At 39.2% G+C, this 23054-nt stretch overlaps 1 protein-coding gene across 1 annotated transcript; it reads right to left on the reverse strand.

Moving 5' to 3' along the window:
• Positions 1-21648: 21648 nt before the first annotated feature.
• LOC136070753 (uncharacterized) lies at positions 21649-22674 on the reverse strand. Its single transcript, XM_065781141.1, has 2 exons — positions 22131-22674; positions 21649-21842 (listed from the first exon to the last, which is right to left on the reverse strand). Exons 1-2 carry the CDS (start codon positions 22672-22674, stop codon positions 21649-21651), a joined length of 738 nt encoding a protein of 245 aa, XP_065637213.1.
• Between the last annotated feature and the right edge of the window lie 380 nt (positions 22675-23054).

Genomic DNA, 23054 nt, shown 5'->3' on the forward strand with positions numbered 1-23054 from the left:
AAGTGAACGGGCACTGACACAGCAAAATTAGGGCATGTACAGTTGGCAAGGTCCCTTGAACCCCAATAAATGTCAATATTCAGTAAGAATGACCATTTATATTCTTTTCCATGTGAAAATGCTAAGCCACTGTCATTATAATGTTATTCTCATAAAATGTACGATCCATCAAGTTACATGTCATCTTTCTCGTATCTCTTGATCTTAATAACTTTTCCCTACTATCAAAAATATGACATGAAGATCTATGTAATATATTCAATTAGATTTATGCTCGGGACATAACTTTTGGCACAATTTTGTATTACAACTCGCCACATGACGAGTTGTGATTAGTAATGATATATCAGTGGGTCATATGAGGACACATTCTTACCAATCACAACTCGCCACACATGGCGAGTTATGGCATAAAATTGTGCCAAAAGTTGTGTCTCTATCATAATTTATTCAATTATTCTGTCTTATGATTCACCAAAAAAAAAAAAAAAAATTATTCTGTCATGTGAAAAATCATGGATGGACTCCACCTATACTAAATTAAGATTCTAGATTCAATTTCAAACTCAAATCACGATTCACGAATAAAAAAAAAAGAAGCCATGTCACTCATTGGATGGGCATAAATCTAGAGAGAGACGTGCACTTTCTTAATCGTTGATCCATCACTAATCCAAAATGACATCCAATAGTGACATGGCCACTACAAGGACCCTAGCTTCTTATTATCGTCAATTTAAATCCCAAAATTGAAAATTCTTTTCTTTTTTTTTTCTTTTTTTTTTTTGGTAAAGGAAAAGGTTTAGCCACAAACTTGAAAACTCTACTCAATATCTTTATAATAGCTACATATTTTGACCATTAGATTAAATGCTCTTTATATTCTTAAAATGTATGTCAAATCTTGTGCGAATAAGATATTATTTGTTGTTTGATTAGGAAACTTATTTTGTATGCATAATTTTAAACTATAAAAATGTAAAACTTAAACATTTAGTTGATGATAGTTATTAATATTTGATTTCTGAAACTTTTGCAAATATAAAGAATTTAAGAAGAAAATATAATAAAATGGTGAATTTTTCAAAATTTCCGTCTAATGAAAACATTTTAAATTGAAGCTCGTTACAAAAGAATTATTCGACCAACAAGGAAAGCAACGAATGAGGGATAGCCACGTCAACACCATGAACAAGTTATCATATATATGCCCTGTCTGTCCACGTGGCAGCCGGCATTAGATCAAGCAGAGTAGAGGGCTTGAAATCTTAGCACGTGTGCGCACTGCCCTGCTAAATTGGGGCTCAGAGAAAAGGAAGGGAATCTATGGGGTGTGTCCTAGCAATCTAGCATTATTGTTTTTGTTCCCAAAATGAATCGGGAAAGGCAGTGCATGCAGCTAGCTAGATTGACATTATACGTTGTCATATCGTACCTGGTACGATGGTACCCATGCGCGCACCTTTAAATGATTCCCCTATTTTCTTGTAGTAGAAGAATAAAAGAATTGGCTTTGCTTTTAAAAAAAAAAAAAAACCTTCTCTTTTTCACCTTTGGAGTTTTGGTTTAAGGGTGTGTTTGGTTAAACCTATTTTTACCATCTATATTAAATAAAAGGTTTAATGAGAGCTGTGAGGCTAGAAACAAAAGGTTTATATATTTCGACTTTGTTAAAAATATCAGGTTCAAACAAAGTAAGGCCCAAGTTTAATCTTACTTGGTGTGCGGTAAAGTATTTTAGTATAAGTCTAGCAACCATGGTTTAGTGTATAATTAGTATAAGATTTAGTTCCTTATAAATACTCTACACCAAATTCACTGTAACATATAATTATATATAATAAAAATGTAAACGTTAAGGGAATTTCCCTATGAACGTAGATCATTAGGTTAAACCATGTATTCTTTGTATTTGCTCTTTATTCAAACTCTTAATCTTTGTTTTAAATTACTAACAGGATATTAGAGTCATAGCGTTAACTATCTAATGTTTAAGAGAAGCCTTGTCCTCCATGGTGTTCTTCCACTGCCTTTGTCAACTTCTTTGGTCTACCACTCTTGCCCACAATCAAAACTTTCCGACCTCTCTTCCCTATCAACAAACGTTTTCAGTGTTACCCATCGTTGCCAAGCCACTAGCTTACTCAAAACCACCATCTCATACTCTCTAATCACCTCACTGCCACTACCATGCGAAAGAATCCAATCAATAAAACGTCCCATGTGTCAGCATGCGCTATCGGAAGGTTCTGACAACGATTTCAGACACTAGTATGCTTTGGCAGCCTCTTTCCAAGTACTGGCGGCTCCACATGCAAGCCTGTGACCACGCTGACTTAAAAAAAAAAAAAAAAAAAAAAATATATACACTTGTCAACAAAATATTATCGACTAAACTGACCTATTTTGATCACTCTAATAAAAATGTTGAAAACATTAACTTAAAAATCACAAAAAATTTGGATTCAACAAAGATGAGAGTAATTCTACATTCACAATAATTTCACAATAAATCCAATGTAATAAGCTGTTACTGATTCTAATTTGAGTCAAACAATGATATTATTTTTTTACCCGTCCATAATAACTTTTGTCTAACATTTATTATAAAAATGTTATAAACGTATCATTATTGCAAAATTAATTTTCCCCTAAACATAATCTCTAATCCCTTTTATATCTATATAACTTAAATAACATCAATAAATATTAGCCTAAATAACAATAAATATAAATCAAACAAAAACAAAAACAAAAACAAAAAAAAAAACCTATTATAAAACAAAAAGATAAAAATCGCTAATTATTCAAATTTGAAGCTCATTCAACTTGTTCAATAAAAATAGTCTCTAAATTCATTTTCTTTAAAAAATGGTATCAAGAAATATACTGTAATTGTAAATTCTCCTTGATAATGACGACAATTATAATCTTTTTGACTTTACAGTCACAAAAATCTTTCTCTCCTTAACTACTCTACTTGTAATTATAAAAAATATTCAAATTATCATTTTATTAAATTTTGTATAATTTAAATATTTTAATAACTATGGTTAAAAAAAAAAAATCCTCGCTGCTTCCAAGTGACCACGCACTCGCACACGCTTGTCATCTGTGCATTTTTCACGTGTCAACATTGAGTCTTGCCACATCAGCTCTAAGCCCACGTCAATTGCACGTCACTACGTGAGTACCATCATGTCACCTAGGCTCTGTCACATTGGGCCCTACGTCACTTCATAGCCAACATGCCACGCAAACTCTTACTTGGGAGTTGGGACAGGTTGACCCAAATCTCTAATCTTACCCAAGTTCGAACCAAAACCAGTAATCCAATTATATGATAACAATATTAATATTAACAACCACAAATTAGCAAGTTGCCAAATCATAAACCAAAAAAAAAAAAAAAAAACAGTAGACACACAATATGGTTACAAAGTGAAAACTGATAGAAAAGTCAATAAAGAAAAAACCATTGCAAGAGTTGGGCCTGTTTGATATATGTGTTTAAAAACTGAAAATTGCTGTTTAAAAACATGTATAAAAATACATGTGGGTGAAAAAGTAAGTAAAAATATGTGTAATATTATTTAAAAACTGAAAATTTTTGTTTGAAAACATAAACCAAACACCCCCTAACCCACCCCAACTAAGGCAAAATTGGGTCTTCACTTAAGCAAGCCCTTCTGACAACAATTCTTCCATCTCTTCAAATTCATATTTTAACCTTTTTTTACATCAAATAAAATACACCAATAAATGGAATTTTATTGCAATTAAATGTCAAGGAATGAGTCAATACTAAAAACATAATAGGATCAAATAGCTAATTCACGTGAATAATGGCCTGTTTGGTTTCAAAAAGTTGTGTATCTACTTTTAGTTTCACATTTAGTAGTATTTGATAAGTTGTTTTGAATATATAATTTGGAAATAGAATATATCATATCCAAGTTTAGTTATTGTTTTCTATTTAAAAAGCAAAACATAACTTTTCTCACTCGCATACATCATCAGTGGAAAAAAAAAAAGTACCTTTGTGTTTTCACAATATTTATGAAATATGCTACTATATTCGTATTCATAGAAAACAAAAATGCTAAAAAGTTATATTCATTTTTTATATTCAAATCCAACTTTTAGGATATTGAAAATGAAAACTACATACAAATGATAAACTAAACCAGTTTTGTAACGGTGGGTGGGACTCACAAAAATTGAAAATGAAACCAAAAAACAGTGTACTTTTCAACTAACCAAACAGACCATAATTGTTTAATTACACAGTCCATTAATACCATGTGCCAAACTTAGTGGTTTTAGTTTTTTTTTTTTTGGATAATCTGCAATGTTTTATTGAACAAACGAAGCGCAAAGAGGATAATCTGCCTTACAAACAGCCAACAAGGCAGGGGGCAGATTATCAAGCAAAAACACAAAAGCCAACTTGGAAAGCAAAGAAAATTTAGCTAGTTGGTGTGCAACACCATTACAGTTCCTACTAATCCAAACAAAAGAACAAGAAAAAAAACAATCGGTCAAAGCAATAGTATTTAGGAGCTGGGTCCGAATGCACCATGGATAAGACTGACTCAGAGAGTTTATGGCATCAAAACAAATCTTAGCATCCCCTTCAAATATAACCTTGCTCCATCTTTCCACTTTAGCAAGTTGAACCGCCCATTGCAATGCTTCAGTCTCAGCTTGGAGAGGGGTTGTCCTCTTAATCAGCCTTGCCCAAACTTTTAGTGGTACTCCACGGTGATCACGAGCCACCACGGCAATAGCAGCTTGCGTATTAGATGTGGCAGCATCTATGTTGATCTTTATGCAACCCAATGATGGAGGGGACCATGCAAGGACCGGTGTAGGAATAACGTGATCTGTGCAGGGGGATATAATTGCGGCAAATTCGAAGCATCTGGTCAGTACCATCCCAACAGAGGATGAAACATCCCACCTGCAGTTATGATGAAGTGCCCGATTCCTAGCCAACCAAATTTCTTCGATTGTGAACACCATCCGTAGAAGTACTTGCCCTTTTTCAATATCTTCGCAAAGGAAGTTTGGGGGCTTCATACAGAAACTGATGATATCCTCAGGATGGGAAATAGCTAGATCCTCTGTTTTCAGGCCCCAACACACCGCGAACCAAAATGATCTAGAAGCAGGGCAGTTGAAGAAAAGGTGGCTTGATGATTCAATGCTATCCTTGCAGAAAAAGCAGCAGCCATCACTTACTTGGAGGCGGTTGAGTAAGTTTTCTTTTGTGGGAAGAACGTTAACTCCAATCCTCCAAAGTAGCATTTTCAACCTCTCCGACAGATTCAAATTCCAAATTTTATTCCAAGCAATTCCACTAGGGGTTAGGGCAGGCAGGATAGAGCGGCTAGTGTGGTACGCTGATTTGACAGAGAAATTACCTTTTGGGTCCGGTGTCCATATTAGTTTGTCAGGGAAAGGTCTAGATGGAATAGGAATGGCTAGGATAGCTTGAGCCGAAGGGGGGTTGAACAATTCTTTGACAAGATTTTGCTTCCAGCAATGCAAGTCCGAGTCAATCAGGTGGCTTACTAGCAGAGGAAGTTGGGTAAACTCCTCTGCTTTGGGGGTTGGGATGAAACCTTCAATCCATGGAACCCATGGTTCTGTCCAGATGTCAATGGAGGACCCATTGCCTATAGAAAAACACGCACCTTTAGCAATAATACTCTTTGACTGCTCAATCGCCCTCCAGATGGGTGAAACTCGCTTAGGTGGCTCAGAGTGCAACCATTCCTTTGAAACTTTATATTTAGCTCTCAAAATGTTCATGCACAGGCTGTCCCGTTTGGAGACGATCATCCATGCAAGCTTGGCAAGAAGTGCATTGTTAGTATCCTTCGCTTTTTTGAAACCAAGTCCGCCTCGACTCTTTGGGTGGCAGAGTTTGTCCCAAGATCTCCAAGCTAGGAAATGGCCCTCTGATTTCTTAGGGTTCCACCAGAATCTCCTAGAAAGTGAGTCGAGGTTTTCGCACACTTTTTTAGGGATGTTGAAGGTGGACATGCTGTAATTCGGAATGGATTGGGCAACTGAGCATATTAGAGTCCTCCTTCCAGCCCAAGAGAGGCATTTTGTCCTCCAACCCGTGAGCTTAGCTTCAAGCTTGGACTGGAGGTAAGAAAAATCTTTGGCAGGTGCTCTGGACAGAAGAAGCGGCGCACCCAAGTATGTTGTATCTTTTTTCAGGGACCTCATATGGAGAATGCTCTTCAAAGACCTACACGTGTTGCTTTGAGTATGCTTAAAGAAAAGAATGCCCGACTTCTCCCTATTGACTTGTTGGCCGGACCAAAGGCAATACTTATTTAGGATATGGTTGATTGATGATGCATCATTTTTAGAGGCTTTGGAAAACAGAATGATGTCATCCGCATACATTACATGAGTGATTATGGGTCCACTTTTACTGGTTCTGATTCCACATATGTTTTTCTGCCTCAGCTCTTTTTCCAGCATCCTAGAAAGCACTTCTTGCCCCAAAATGAAAAGGTAAGGGGAGAGAGGGTCCCCTTGCCTAAGTCCCCTGCTTGGTTTGAAGCACTCGGATTTACCTCCATTTACAAGGATTTCAAAGGAAACCGAGGACACGCAGTTAAGAATCCACTTTGAAAAGACTTCATTGAAACCGAGGTGGAGAAGAACAGCATGAATGAAGTCCCAACTGACCCTATCATACGCTTTTTGAAGATCAAGCTTAATAGCCATCAGACCCGGCTTAGTTTTCCGGGACTTGAAACTATGCAGCATTTCTTGAACAATGACTTGATTCTCGGCAATCCATCTATTGGGGATGAAGGCAGACTGCGCTGGAGATATAATTTTGTCGAGCATAGGCCTGAGCTTTGCCACCAAGATTTTGGATATTATTTTGTACACCACATTACAGAGGCTTATAGGCCTGAAATGGTTCACAGTAGTGGGGTTAGAAATTTTGGGAATAAGGACAATGAGTGAGCTATTTACCTCCCTAGGCATGGTTCCTCTGATGAAGAATGATGTAACAGCATTTATGACAGTGTCGCCAACGGTAGGCCAGAGCTTCTTATAGAATATGGCCGGAAAACCGTCTGGGCCAGGTGCTTTAAGGTCATTCATACCGAATAGAGTACCTTTGATCTCATCATGAGAGGGAATTTTGCATAACTCCGCATTTTCGTCCTCTGTGATGCATGGTAGTACAAGATGCTCAAAATGAGGTGGGAATTCAGCTTCATTCTGCTGGAACAGATCCTTGAAATGATCAAGGAACCTCTTTCTGATAGCATTGCCTTCAGTAATCCATGATCCATTTCCGTCTCGTATAGCATCAATACTATTTCTTTTCCTTCTCACAATTGTAGACAGATGAAAGAAATTGGAATTTTTGTCCCCTAACTTCAGCCACAACTCCCTTGATTTTTGCCGCCACAGTGTTTCACTCCGGAGAAGCCATTCTGTTAGCTCCGCTTGAAGGCCTGCTTCTACTTCCCCAGATTGATTCGAGGGGGGTTGTCTTTGTATTTCTTTGATGCGCTTCAGTATGGCATTGATCCTGTCCTGGCACTTTCCGAACACTTCCTTGTTCCACTTTCTAAGTGCGTCTCTGGTAGCAGCCTGCTTCTTACACAACTTAATGAATTCAGAGCCACTGGGTTCATCATTCCAAGTGCTGTCTATGATCGAAACACACCTTTCATCCCTTAGCCATACTGCCTCAAATCTGAATGGTCGGTGAGCAAAGCTGGATTGAGGGTTCGTGTCAAGAACAATGGGGGTATGATCAGACCCAATGGCGCCAAGATGAGCTAAAGTAGCTTTCGGATATGCGAGCCTCCAAGAGATGTTTGCAATTCCTCGGTCCAGCCTTCTTTTAATTGCAGCATTACCCCATTTACCTTTCGCCCAAGTGTATTTGCCCCCGGAGTATCCTAAATCAATCGCACCAACCTCGAACATCAAATCCTTGAGATAATTTGTGGAGGAACTGCCTTTTTTGCCTCCTAAAGCTTCATCCTCATTAAGCACAAAGTTGAAATCCCCAAAACACATCCATGGTCCATGATGAGCTTCAAGTAATGCCATAAGATTTTCCCAAGCCTTCTTCTTTTTTGATGGATACGGTGGACCATAGAAGCCAACCATGAGCCATTCACAAGTAGTTGTTTTTGTTAGATGAACTTGGTGATTTACCCTTGATGCCTTAGCACAAAACATACTGGAAGTTCTTTATTTTCTGCTTCTTCCTTTTTCTTTTTCTTTTTTTGGGGTTGAAATTAAGGCATACTGGAGGAGGTTCTTTGCATAGCAATTTTTAACATTTTGTCAAATTTTATTTTAGTAGCAAAACCATCTCTGCTTCCTTCTTTATGTGGTTGATTTGAGATCGTGGCTAATTCTTGAAAAATCAAGATGATTCTAATTAAACCTGCAAATGCTAGTGGTTTATAAGTATTTAAACTTTTTAGCCAATAGATTTATTCTTGCCCAAGAGTATTAAGCCAACAAAAATAAATAAATAACAAAACAAACAAAAACAACCAGCTGGTCAAGTTTCATTTGTTATATATTTCATAGATAAGAGCAGTTGTACAACGACCCCTAACTATACTTTGGTAAAATCACTAGTACGGCTTGCATATCCAACCCTTTTTGCACCTAGCCTTGTTAAATTAAGCCTTAATAGACACAACTACAACGATTAAAGCATGTCTTTCATTCTTTTCTCTAAGAATGACAGCTGATGTTGCACTACATTATTTTGATACTCCCTACCGTCAATCATACAAGAATAAGACTTAGACATGGTCCATCATCTATGGACAGCTCCACCACCGGTTCCCAAAAGAGATCGGAAAGTATATGAAAGTTGAAGAGGTCTATATCAGAGCCAGAGTCAATGTTACACACAATTCGTATCAACGACTCAATTTAATATAGGGCACCTCTTGATTTAATATATGTAGCAACTATTTGCAATAGTTAATGGCAGTATTTAGCCAAAAAAAAATTCGTAAATGGTGATTAAACCTCATTTACATTGGAGAGAAAATCTGGGAATTAATCTCTTTTACATCATAAGGCTCCATGTCTTATCTTTATAAAAATAAAAATAAATAAAAAGAAACTTTTTAGGTAAGGTCTACATTCCCACTCACTCAAAATGAGTTCTTTTCTTTTCTTTTTTTGATGAAAAAAATATATAGTTTTTGTAATCAAGTCATTCAACATAAAAACCATAATTGCTCGGTACAATAAAATCATCTTGGAGATAGAGCTACAGACTAACCGCACATAAAATCAAAGAACTAAACATATTTCAAGGGGCACCTTGTTTGCTTCTTATCAGGGGCATGTAAAGTTTCTACTGTACTCGTTTTGTAAAGAATATTCTTTACAAAACGAGTACTACAAAAAGTTTGAGAACTCTATTGGGTTTATTTTATAAATAATTTACTTTTGTGATTATGCAAACAAGAACAATATACACAAATCTAATCACAAACAATAATACAAATAGATTCAACATATAAGAACAATACATAGAAGAAATCTGTAAAATAATTAAACAACTCACAAACCAAATGCATGAATAATGAATGATACAGAACTGATCAAGTCTCGTGTTTGACGCAATCTCCTTAAAGCAAATTTCGTCCATTAGACAATCGGTGGTGCTTAAAGACTTACAAACATCTACCTCATAGGATAAAATGAACAATAGCGTGGAGAAAAAGTGATGTTGCAGAAGTCTGAGGAAAGCACACATGATGCTCTATTGATAGAACAGAAACTAAACTATCAGCTCTTGGTAGTAAACCTCGAGTCCATGAGTAGGGTTGTCCACAGGTTGGATCGGTTCGGGTTTGTGCCCAACCTGAGACCGACCTGATAGAATCGGGTTGAAGAAATCCTAACCCACCGCCGACCGGCGAGGGAGTCGGATTGATGCAGTCAGTTTTAAGCCGGAAACACAGTCAGTTCGGTCAGAATCGTCCACGATGAACAAGTTGACCAAAATAGTTTATTTCAGGCAAAAAAACGCCAAATTCGGAAGAGATCATACCAGATCTGGTGAGATCTCGCTAGATCCAGTGAGATTTCACTATATTTGGATGAAATATCACTAGATCTACTTGATAAGTCACCGAAATATGAAAATTTGTTGCCAAAATATGAAAATTTGAAGTTAGAATCTGGAAATTTGAGGCCGGAATTAGGAAAATCATGCCGAATTCTGGAAAATCTCGCCAAAATCTAGAAATTTCTACCGAAATTCAGAAATTTTTTGCTGGCAATTCTTTGTACATCGATCAGATCGGGTTCTTTCGAGTTTTAGGGAGGAAAACCAAGACTGACCCACCGAAGTCGATTTTTGGAACAAATGACCCGCCGTCGATCGGTAACTTGATTGGGTTGGCCGATTTTCGGGTCGGATCTGATTGGAACCTTCGGGTAGGTCAGGTCATCGGATTGGATGGACAGCCCTAATGAGGAGTTTTCCTAAATCCATAAGGAAATAAACTGGAATCCACCAGAGAAAGAATTTGACAAAAGTTTGTATATATTGATAATAGTCTAATTTGCCGCTAACGGCTACAAAACATATAAATACTGAGAAAAACATATGAAACCTGAATTCGCACTAATTACACAATCAGGTGACAAAATACCAAAATTTACTAAAAATGGAAAAATTGAGTTAAATGCAGAATCATAAATGACTGATCTTAAAGTTCATCCCAAAACAAGCAGGACATTAATCTGACTTTTGAGCAAAAAGTTATTAAAGAAACAAAAATTACTATAAACGGCAAAATTGCAGTTTTCAGGGCCTAAATGAAGGAATTCGTTATTTTCAGGGCGTACCTTGTGGCAAAGCAACGATTATTGCTCAAAAGGACTTTTCATTTTAGCCTGCCAAATTTCATGCGATTTCGACTCCGAGACCATGATTTCTACTAGTGCCTTTTTACCTTGCGTGATGATTTTAGGTGCACGCGAGAGTCCAAGAAGGCCATAGCAGACTATTCTACATCAAAATGCACTACATATTCCATGCTCAACAAACTGAAAAATGTCTCTTACTCTCACATTGACTCTATGCAGATGTATGCATAAAAATATTTTCTCTTGAAAATTTTTTCTATCAAAAAATAGTTTTTTATGGATGAAAGACTATGAATATGTATGTTAGTGAACATAAAAACTGTTTAGGAAAAATTATTGTGCATAAGCTTATTAACTCAGAATATAATTATTAACTCAAAATATAAAATAATAAATTATTATTCTTTGGAAAAAGAGCTCAGTCCACAAATGCCTAAGCCCAATGCCTAGCTCATGAGCATATAAACCCATATATTAAATATTATTTCTTCCATTTCCTTTTTTTTTTTTTTTTTTTTCCTTTTAGATTCAATTTCTTCCATTTCCTATGTAGGGATCAAGGATTTTCATTCTTTTCTTTTCTTTTTCTTTTTTTTTTTTTTAATGATAACTCTTTATCATTAGACCAAGACACCAATTAGTTTTTAGTGTAGGCGGGGATTGAATTTCAAATTTCTTATACAACCATCAGAGACTTTACCGGTTGAGCTATCTGAAACCCACTATAGATCTGACCCTTGATGGCCATGAACAAATGCTTTTGTGGGGCCAATGTTATCCTATTCCTCTCTTAACAACTTTGTGCAATTTGTTCAGAGAAAGGGATTTTTTTTCCCCTGAAATAGGGAGTTTTGGCAAAGGAATTATTTTCTTTATTATTTTATTTTATGCCTTTATAATCTATATATAATTATATAATATAATAGAGTAGTGTTTATTACACACTCTGTTATGCATGCATTTTGACATATGAAAAATCAACTGAAATTCTAACTTGAAGTCACAATTTTCAAGTTGAATTTCTTCTGAATTAACTTGAAAGAAAAATTATAAATATTATGTATATAATTGTCTTAAATTTTGTAGTCCCGGTAGAAGTAATTAATACATCAAGAGCTTAAATACATTAATAGACCAAAAATCGATATAAAAAAGAAGTATATTATTTTTTTGGTTCTCATTAGAAATATTTACCATTGTTAAGTTTGCAATCTTGTTATTGTAATTAATTATGTTTAAACATATGTTCAATGGAATATATGAATGAATCAAATCTTATTTGAAAAAAAAAAAAATGTATGATTTTGGAGACCTATTTCAACCCCAAATTATTTTTTTTGTCAAAAATACTCTTTATAATTTTAATCAAAATATTGACAAGGAAAATGTTTACAAGGCAGAAGAACATGTATGGTATGATGTGGGTTGCCCAAGTAGAAATGGGATTGTCAGCTTGGTAATTCTAGTGCTTTTTATAATAATATGTTTTCTTACCCTCAGCTCCATTTCCTTATTACTTTATAGGGAAATATACCAATTTAAACATCAAGAATGGAGGTGTAGCAGTAGCAATGAAGAAATTGTTGCAAACTTCACTAAAAATTATTTGTTCTTAACCCTAATTGAGAAAATCAATTCATGGAGAAAGTTGCATTATATAGGTGTTTTATATTATTCTGTCCCCAAAAAATATGCTGGCTTAATGTATTATAAGACCAAATCCCTCACTCTTGAGGGGTAGTATTAATCAGACATCATCCTCCAGACTGAAAAGGGAAAAGATAGATTAGATTCCCTGTTTCTCTCTCTCAAAATAATTATGTTTTGGATTTGTTCCAAGCATAAAAGAAAAACATATTTTTCAATTTAGAAAACATTGAATTAAGGTGGATTAAAAATAGAGCAGAAATGGTTTCTTTAGTTACGCCATTTTTTAATGAATTAAACCTTATTACTATTATAATTTTTTTTTTAAATTATCTTTTTCGGAAGATTATAAGCAGATTTCTGCATCAATTAGGAAATATAAAAAATTATGGAAAGCAATCAAACCACTGAGTTCATGAACTTGTACAAAATGATTTGGAAAATTTCATACTTGATATTTCTCTTTAATGGTAGGTGTAGGGTTAGGATTTGTGGCCCAAACCCAAAACAATAAATTTGTAGAGTGTGGATAAGAGAGCTAGGTTGATTATGAAATTAACAACGATTAGTTACAACCTCCAAGTATAAACCAGTAGAAAGATACACGTAAAGACGAAATGAATTCAAGTCCGAAGAGGTTTATGAAAAATTGAGTAGTGATTACAGTTCTTAGAGCTACAGTAAAGCATCTCTTTTTTCTCTATCGTCTATTTTTCTCCCCTCCCTTTATCAGGAGCCTTTCTTCTTTATATAGCATCCTTCCCCATCATCTTCATCGTCCACTTATTCTTCATTTGGGTACCTACTTGAGTATATGTCATGTCATGTCATGTATCTTCTTTAGCTTTTGGTGAGTGGCGGTAGCTGAGGTTACACTGTTCAAGAGTCTTCTCCACATAAATGCAGCCAGAAAAGTTGCTGCAGTGCATTTAATACGGTGGTAGCAGCTTTTCCTTTAGATATTTCTTCGTTCTTATTGTCTCCAGACATACTCAGAGTTTATCTTTATCATTAGGGTTGCTAGGAAGATCATTCGGACCTTCCACACATTTGATTAATCAAGACTATTCGTATCTGAGGAGTAAGACCTCTTCAGCCCGCTAGTGACCTCTTCGGATTGTACTCCTCCTTCGTTTCTAGGTATCCTTCCAAATGGACTCCATCTCAACCAGTTCCTTCTCTTCGGACACACAGTAATCCTTAAATAGGGCCCTAGGCCCACTACGTAAGGTTGGGCTCCCCCCCTTACCCAACAATAGCCCCTCAAAATTTTAATTTTTCCTTCATATCCAAGGAGAAAAAAATATGATTTTGACCTGTCACGCAGTAAAAAGCCTGAAAAAACACATAAATATCTAAGCTTGCACATGTGTAGGCATAGATGCAAGCGCTTCATCATTGCCGCTGTTGTTTCTGTATTCCCAAACCACTGTATTAATTACTCTAGGTGGTGTTTTGTCTTTTGCATCCAACGGTGGGCCATTGATCAAACGGACATGATTATTCTTCGGGATTTGGGCGGGATGAATTACACCCTTTCATCTGTCTCCGTATATAAGCCCTCAGAGGAGGTTATTTATTCTTTACCTTACAAATCCTCAGACTATCTAGCGAACTCACGCACTCAAATCCTTCAATCTCATCCAATCACCTATCTTATTACTTCCCAGAGTCCACAAAGAGTCCTTCTGCGAATTCAGAGATCATTCTACAGTTTCGGTTGTGTAAGTTTCGACATCCTTAAGTTCATCATTCTCTTCTCGGCCAGGGTTCTCAGCCTTCAAACCCTTATCTCCCGGTTATTGCTTCGAGTCTTTCTTTAAAATGGGTAGATTTCAATACCTCGTTGATAGTCCTGCCTTAATAGAAGAATTTAAGCACACCTATGGTATACCGCAGGGGGTAAATCTGAGGTATTGCCCTCCGAAATGGATATTAACTGACCGAAGCGAGGGGGAAGTCATAATCCCCATGATAGCCTTTATTGAAGGGGAAATGACTCTTCCAATGGGTTATATCACCATAAACTACCTTCGCAATCATATACTTTCCCCCGAGCAGTGCGCGCCCAGTACCTTTAGGATCCTAGGAGCCATTGATGCCCTGAGCCTTCATCTAGGATTAGGACTGACTTGGCGTGACTTGGTACATATGTACGAGTGTCATAACCAGAAGGGAGTGGGATATTACCTTAAATCTCGGCCCGACACAGTTAGACTTCTCTCCTGCCTTCCCAAGTCAAATAAAGGGATGAAAGACGACTATTTGATCGTTTCGGGCGCGTGGCATGACGGTCTTCACGGCCCGACCCAGCCAAGAGAGTCTAGTGTAACTTCCTAGACTTAGGATCTCTAACAGTAGATTTAGGATCTTCACTCTTCATAATTTGTCTTCTCCTTTATATCATTATTTTTCAGTTTTCTGACTAAGTTTTTTTTTTCAATGTTAACAGATAAGGATCACACTTCTCCCCGGCTTAGCCTCACCATACAGCCGCGCTTAATTATTTATTACGCTTGAAGATCTTTGTGAGTGAAGACGGACAGCTTCGGTCCGTTCCTCTCATCCTCGGTTACATGCCAAAATCAACCGATATTCAGCTGGTCGGCAACGCCATTAGACAAGGTGACTATCGGCTCTGGCGAATAGACGTCGCTCGGCCTGGCTTCTTAGCATCGTATGACCTTGAACCTGTACCACACCCGAATCCACAGGGTGTGCCATTGGTTGTTCAGCCAGTTCAGCAAGTCCCCCTTAAACTGGTGGTTGTAGGCGAAAGGGTTGGTTCCTCGTCCTCTTCACTAGAGGAACAAATAGACAAATTTAAATTCGAAGGAGAAGCTTTAGGAGGGGTTCAAGTGATACCATCCTCGGACTTCGAGGAGGAAATTGAAAGGCTATCCAGTGTCCATCCTCCCATTTTGATAACTGCTCTTTCGGAAGACTTTTCGGAAGAGGAAGACATGTCAGACTTGAAGGCTTTGATGAAGAACAAAGGCAAGAAGGCTGAGCCGAAAGGGACTGGAAATTTCCAACCTGTAGTGAGTCTGCCTCTACCGCCACCTCAGGTTCCTGATCTCGGCTTAAAGCCCTTGCCAGATCTGAAGAAGAAGAGGCCCCTCCTTGAAACTGAGGAGAGGAAGGTGATGCCACCAAAAGCAACCAAGCAACAGAAGGTGGCGAAAGACTACCGGAGCAAGAGGGCCTCATCTACTGAGAGCCGAGATGACCCTCATGTTGCTGATGTGCCTCGAGGGCCACGCACATAGTCTCCCAAGTTGGAATTGGACGGCGCTCATATTCCTTGGGATACTTACCTCAGAAACTATGATGGGGGGAGAGCAGGAGTAGTTGCTGACGCCTTGGAACAACCATTGCTCCTCCCTCGAGACATGGATTCATACAGGCGCTTCAGTTAGTATGAATTCTTCATGTCCCTGAAAAGGGATTTGGCCATGGTAAATGAGTTATTCCAGCTCTTCAGTTTGGGATGTTAATTTTTTTGTTTATTTTGTGCTAACTCTTTCACTTTACTATGCAGATTATCTAGCAAGTCTTTGTGGCTGAAGAGTGGAACAAAAAGACATATCGAAGCCCAAGCAGAGGCCCACTCTCGGCCCGGGGTAGAGAAGTCTTTGGGCAGCCTGAAGGAAGACTATTTTCAACTCTCTGAGCAGTTCAAAGAGGTGACTAATGAAAAGAATAGCCTTAATGCGGGCTTGCAGAATGCGGAGAAGCAAGCCGAAGCCCAACACAAGCTGCTGAATGAGACTGAGATTAATCTGGCAACTGAGAAAGCGCTTGTGGAGGAACTTCAAGCCGAACTTCAAAAGGCCAGGGAGACTACCAAGCTGGCTCAGAAGAATGCTCAGTTGGCTAAGGAGGCAACCGAGGCTAAAAGAAAGGCAGCATATCAGCTGGGGGTGGAGGAGACCCAAAAAAATCTCACTGAGCAGTTTGCCTCGGTCAGCCAAGACTACTGTGATATAACGTGGGGAAAGGCACTAGACGCTGCTGGGGTCCCTACGGACTCAAACCTGAGACTGCCTGGGAGCATATATTACGACCCAGATATCCGAGAGCTCCTAGGGTCTGATCCCCCTCTTCCAACATAACTCCAAGAGGCCTCGAAGCAATCCTTGGTCAGCCAAGTTCCTCCAATCACCCCCGAGGCCTCCAAGGAGTCTGGTCAGCCCGGTGATCAGAGCAAGCCAGCTGAGGCACTCAAGGATAAGGGTGAGGGCTTGGGAAAGAAGAAAACCCCTTTAGCACCTAAGGACCAGGCCCCAGAAGCTGTTACAACTCAGTCCAATCAGGCTGCCGACCCCTTGGTCCCTCAAACGAAGACTTAGATACTTAGTTGTTTTCTGTTTTGTACTTGTATTTGTTTTTCTTTTATGTAAGGGACTATAAACTATTTTCTTTTGATCAATGAAATAGTTTTCCTTTTATTTCCGGTGTCTTCATTGCATATCTTATGACTTAATTTTGCTGCAAATAACTGTACTTTGTAATTATGGTAATGAAGGTAAATATAACCACCATATCATACAGACAATGTACATAACCAAAATTGGTACTGAAAAGAGTAGTTTGTATAAGAATTACTAATAAGTAATGAATGCAACGAGTGATATGAAAGCTTCACAAGTCTTTTCAAACATGCACAGAGAATGTTATCATAAGTTAGAGTTAATTTAAATACATTCAAGAATTTCAGGCATGACTCATTTCAAAGTTAAACTTCAATAACAATAATTATACGGAGGTGTTGACTAACCCATATTATCTGGTCTGAGAACTGCAGGCATGCGATGAAGTGTTAATTAACCCAAATCATCTGGTCTGAGGACTACAAACATGATTGGACTTAAGTTTAAACACTTAAAGAACAGTGAAGGAGTATTAACTAACCCAAATCATCTGGTCCGAGGACTACAGGCATGATTGGATTTAAGTTTAAACACTTATAGAACCGTTAAGGAGTGTTAACTAACCCAAATCATCTGGTCCGAGGACTACAGACAAGATTGGATTTAAGTTTAAACACTTAGAGAACCGTGAAGGAGTGTTAACTAACCCAAATCATTTGGTCTGAGGACTACAGACATGATTAGGTTTAAGTTTAAACACTTAGAGAACCGTGAAGGAGTGCTAACTAACCCAAATCATCTGGTTCGAGGATTACAGGCATGATTGAATTTAAGTTTAGACACTTAGAGAACCGTAAAAGAGTGTTAACTAACCCAAATCATCTTGTTCGAAAACTACAGGCATGATTGGATTTAAGTTTAAACACTTATAGAACCCTTAAGGAGTGTTAACTAACCCAAATCATCTGGTCCGAGGACTACAGGCATGATTGGATTTAAGTTTAAACACTTAGAGAACCGTGAAGGAGTGTTAACTAACCCAAATCATCTGGTCCGAGGACTACAAGCATGATTGGATTTAAGTTTAAACACTTATAGAACTGTTTGGATGACGAATTGTCATGGTGATTGAAGAGAAGATTCGATTAATAATAGTACCTTTTGAGGTTATGTACATTCTAAGGGCGCGGTATTACATGACTATCTAGGTCTTCCAGGAAATACACCCTAATGCCAGCCCCTGAAGTGATACGATATGGCCCTTCCCAATTGGGTCCTAACTTCCCCCAAGCTGGGTTTTTTGTAGTGCCCATAACTTTTCTGAGTACCAAATCACCAGGTTCTAGAGGCCTTAGTTTTACGTTGGCATCATAGCCTTGCCTGAGCTTTTGTTGGTAATGTGCCAATTGAACCATTGCATTTTCTTTCTTTCCTCAATCAAATCCAAACTCCTTTCTAGTAGCTCATTGTTGTCAGTCGAACTGAACGAGCTGGTTTTCAGAGTTGGGAACCCAGTCTCCAGAGGGATGACAGTTTCAGCCCCATAAGTCATCGAGAAGGGGGGTCTCTCCAGTAGATCTGCGAGGCGTAGTTCTGTAAGCCCAAAGTACGTGTGGCAATTCTTCCACCCACTTGCCCTTCGCATCGTCTAGTCTCTTCTTTGTTAACTGGTTTTCAGAGTTGTTAACTACTTCTGCTTGTCCATTCCTTTGGGGATAGGCGGGGGTGGAGTATCTGTTTGTGATCCCTAGTTCATTACAATAATTCTGGAATGATTTGCTGTCAAACTGTAGGCCATTGTCCGAGATGAGAGTATAAGGAACTCCGAAACGAGTGATAATATTCTTCCATACAAATTTCTATACATCTACGTCTCGGATGTTGGCTAGAGGTTCAGCTTCTACCTATTTAGTGAAATAGTCTGTGCCGACCAAAAGGTACTTCTTGTTTCCTGCGGCTTTTGGGAAATGACCCACTATATCCAAGTCCCATTGAGCAAATGGCCATGGACTAGATAATGGGTTGAGGACTCCACCTAGTTGGTGTATGTTCGGCACAAATCGTTGACATTGATCACACTTCTTAACATATTCATGGGCTTCTTTTTGCATGTTCGGCCACCAATAACTTTGAGTAATAGCTCGGTGAGCTAAAGACCTACCTTCAGTGTGGCTCCCACAGATTCCTTCATGCAATTCCTCTAGTAGCAACTCAGCCGCTTTAGGATGCATGCATAAAAGGTACGGTCCTGAATAAGAGCGTTTGTATAGTTTCTGGTCTTCGGATAGCCAAAACTGGTCACCTTCCTCTGAATTTTGTTAGTTTCCCCCTTTCCTTCAGGCAGAATATCTTCTTTCAAGAATTTAACTATAGGATCCATCCAGCAGAGCCCGGTCCTGATTTGGTGAACTTGGATTACATCTCTTCTTGCCTCGGTAGGCCCATGCAAGTCCTCGACGAGGATAACTCTCGGCAAATTTTGCACCGAAGAGGTAGCGAGTGTGGCCAGAGAGCCAGCATGTGCGTTACCACTTATGGGGATGTACAGCAAATTGAAAAATTCGAACTCCGATTGCAGACATTTAACTCGGCTCAAGTATCCCTGCATCCTCTCATCCTTCGCCTCAAACTCACCTTGTACTTGACCCATGACTAACCTTAAGTCCGAGAACAACTCTACTGCCTTTCCTCCCATTCTTTGGACCATAGCTATTCCCATCAGTAGGGCTTTGTACTCCACCTCATTATTTGTTGCTGAGAAATCCAGCCTTAACGATTTTTCAATGATGATTCTTTCGGGGGATATCAGCACTAGCCCCACTCCAGAACCTTTCTGGTTCGCTGCACCGTCCACGTGCACTTCCCAACGAGAGGGGCCTTGTTGAGAAATCATGCCAACCGATTTTTCATCCATGTCCTTCTCTGCCGTTACTTCTTCTAAACTAGGTTCCGTGAACTCGGCCACCAAATCTACAAGGACCTAGCCCTTGACTGAAGTGTGAGGCATGTATTTGATATCGAAAGCTCCCATGATAGTGCCCCACTTGGCTATTCTTCCCGTGTAGTCGGCACTTCAAAGTATGGTTTTAAACGGGAGTTGTGTAAGCACGACAACCGTATGTGCTTGGAAGTAATGAGACAATTTTCGTGTACCGAGTACTACTGCCAAGATGGCTTTCTCCAGTGGCAAGTACCTAATCTCGGCCTCATGTAACGACTTACTGACATAGTAAACTGACCTTTGCACACCTTGGTCCACTCGTATTAGTACTAAACTTATGGCATAGGGAACCACAGCAATGTAGGCAAACAAGACCTCATCTAGTTCAGGACTAGACATAACTGGTGGCCGAGCTAAGTAATCTTTGAGTTGTTGAAAGGCCGAAGCACATTTTTCAGTCCATTCAAACCCTTTCCACTTATTGATTAGTGAGAAGAAAGGTTTACACCTATCTGCTGACTGAGAGATGAATTGGTTCAGGGCAGCTATCATTCCTGTCAATTTTTGAACCTCTTTTGGATTCCGAGGAGACTGTAGATTTTGAATATCCTTTATCTGATCAGGGTTAACCTTAATTCCCCTGTGTGTCACCATGTACCCCAAGAACTTGCCTGACCCTACATCGAATGAGTATTTGGAAGTGTTCAGACATAGCTTGTGCCTTCTTAGGATTTCAAAAATGTTGTCAAGGTCCTTCACATGCTCGGAAACGACTTTGCTTTTCACCACCATGTCATCTATATAAACCTCAATACTTTTGCCCAGCTGTGACTCAAACATCATTGTCATCATTCATTGGTAAGTAGAGCCTGCATTTTTCAGACCGAATGACATCACTTTATAATGGTAATTACCAATATGGGTAACAAAAGAGGTCTTCTCCTGGTCATCCGGGGCTAACGGTATTTGGTGGTAGCCTTGGAAAGCAACCAAGAAACTCATCCGAGGATGGCCAACAATGGCATCTACTAGCTGATCAATTTTCAGCATAGGGAATGGGTCCTTAGGACAAGCCTTATTTAAGTTGGTGAAATCTACACAGACTCGCCATTTCTCACTCTTCTTCTTCACCGCCACAGTATTTGCTAACCACTCGGGGTAAAAAGCTTCTTTAATAGCTCCAACCTGTTTGGGCTTCATTACTTCTTCTTTGACTGCATCTGCATGTTCCTTAGATGGGCACCGAGGAGGCTGCTTCTTAGGGACAATCAGTGGGTTGACCTTCAGATGGTGGTAAATGAATTCTGGATCCACTCCTGGGGCTTTGTAAGCATTCCAGGCAAATACGTCAAGATTTCTCTTAAGGAACTCCATTAGCTCTTCCTTTTCTAGTAGAGGCATCTGAGATTCGACTTGAAAGAACCTTTCGGGATTGTCCCCAATTAGAACTTTTATTAAATCCTCACATTTAAGGCCTTCAACTAGATCTTCGACGAACGATACCCGACTTTTTAACTGCTACAAATCTCTCTCGGCCCTGGCCGATGACTCAATTTCGGGCTTGTGCTGGATGGCAGCCACCAAGCATTGTCTGGCTGAGGATTGATCTCCACGGATTTCACAAACTTTCCCTTCAGATGGATATTTAACTTTTTGATGCAAAGTAGAGGAAACAGCCCCTAGCGTATGTAGCCAAGGTCTGGCTACAATTACCGTATAAGGGGAATACACATCTACAACAATAAAATCCACCTCCACTACTTCCAAGCCAGTCTATACAGACAGCCTTATCTGGCCCTTCGGGGTGACGATTCTTCCCTCGAAGCTAACCAGGGGAGAACTGTATGTTGTTAAGTCATCAGGTGTTAGGTTCAACCCCCTGTAGAGGTCAGGGTCCATTATCTCCACCGCACTACCCTGGTCTACCATTACCCTCTTCACATCATATCCTCCATTTCTGAAGGTGACTACCAGAGCGTCATCATGAGGTTAGATGGTTCCAATCTTGTCTTCGTCCGAAAAGCCTAAAACCGGTTGGATATCCAGTCTAGCTCTCCTCGGATCTTGGCTAAAGTCCCCTGCCGGTAACCGAGCTACTAACATAACCTTGGATGGCCAGGACCCTGTTCTTCTCGGTGCTGCGAAGATGACGTTGATAGTTTCTAATGAAGGTTTCGAAGAATCATTCCTTTGGGGCTCAGAATTCATCTGACCTCCTCGGCCACTAGAGTGATGCAAGAGGTGTCTCAATTTACCTTCGCGGACTAGTTGGTCCAAATGATCCCACATACTTCTGCAATCTTCTGTGGTATACCCATGATCTTGGTGGTATTGACAACAGAGATTATGGTTACACCTTTCAGGGTTCCCAACCATCTTGTTTGACCATTTGAAGAAGGGTTCATTCTTAACTTTTTCCAAAACCTGGTGCACTGGTTCTTTGAATACAGTGTTAATTGCTTGAAGATTTGTTGATCCTGACTGCCCAGTGAAATCTTTCCGTGGTTTGTTGTTATTGTAATGGTCCAACCTGAAATTTCTCCTCTCCTGGGGGATAACCTTGTCCTTACCCTTCCCTTGTTGTTGATCTTCTTCAACTATTTTGTATTTTTCAATACAGTCCATGAGCTGACGCATGTTAGTAACGGGTTTACCAGATAAGGTCGTCCTTAAACCATAGTTAGTAGGGAGGCCGAGCTTGAACGTGTCGAGGGCCATTGCATCAAAGTTGCCCTCCATATCATTAAACATCTTCCAGTACCTGTCCGAATACACCTTCAGGGTCTCACCCTCCTGCATGCTCAAGGATAGCAGAGAAGACAAGGGTTTGGCCACTCTTCGACATGTGACAAAACGTGAACCAATGCTTGAGTGAGCTCTTTGAAGGAATTGATGGAGTCTGCTTTTAGGTTATCGAACCACCTCATTGTAACTGGTCCAAGACTAGAGGGGAAGACCTTACACATTAGAGCTTCATCTCTAGAGTAGACAGCCATCCTTTGATTAAAGTGGCTCACATGCTCCATAGGATCCATCTTACCATTATAAATGGTGAAGGTTGGCTAGTTAAAATGTCGAGGAAGTCTCGCTCCTTCGATCCTGTGCGTGAAGGGTGACCTAGAGATTTGATTCAAGGCCTTGCTCATAGCGTCGTTCCCTACACCTCCTCATGATGGGCT

This window comes from Quercus suber, unplaced genomic scaffold, assembly GCF_002906115.3.
Source record: "Quercus suber isolate HL8 unplaced genomic scaffold, Cork oak 2.0 scaffold_14, whole genome shotgun sequence".
Classification (NCBI taxonomy): Eukaryota; Viridiplantae; Streptophyta; class Magnoliopsida; order Fagales; family Fagaceae; genus Quercus; species Quercus suber.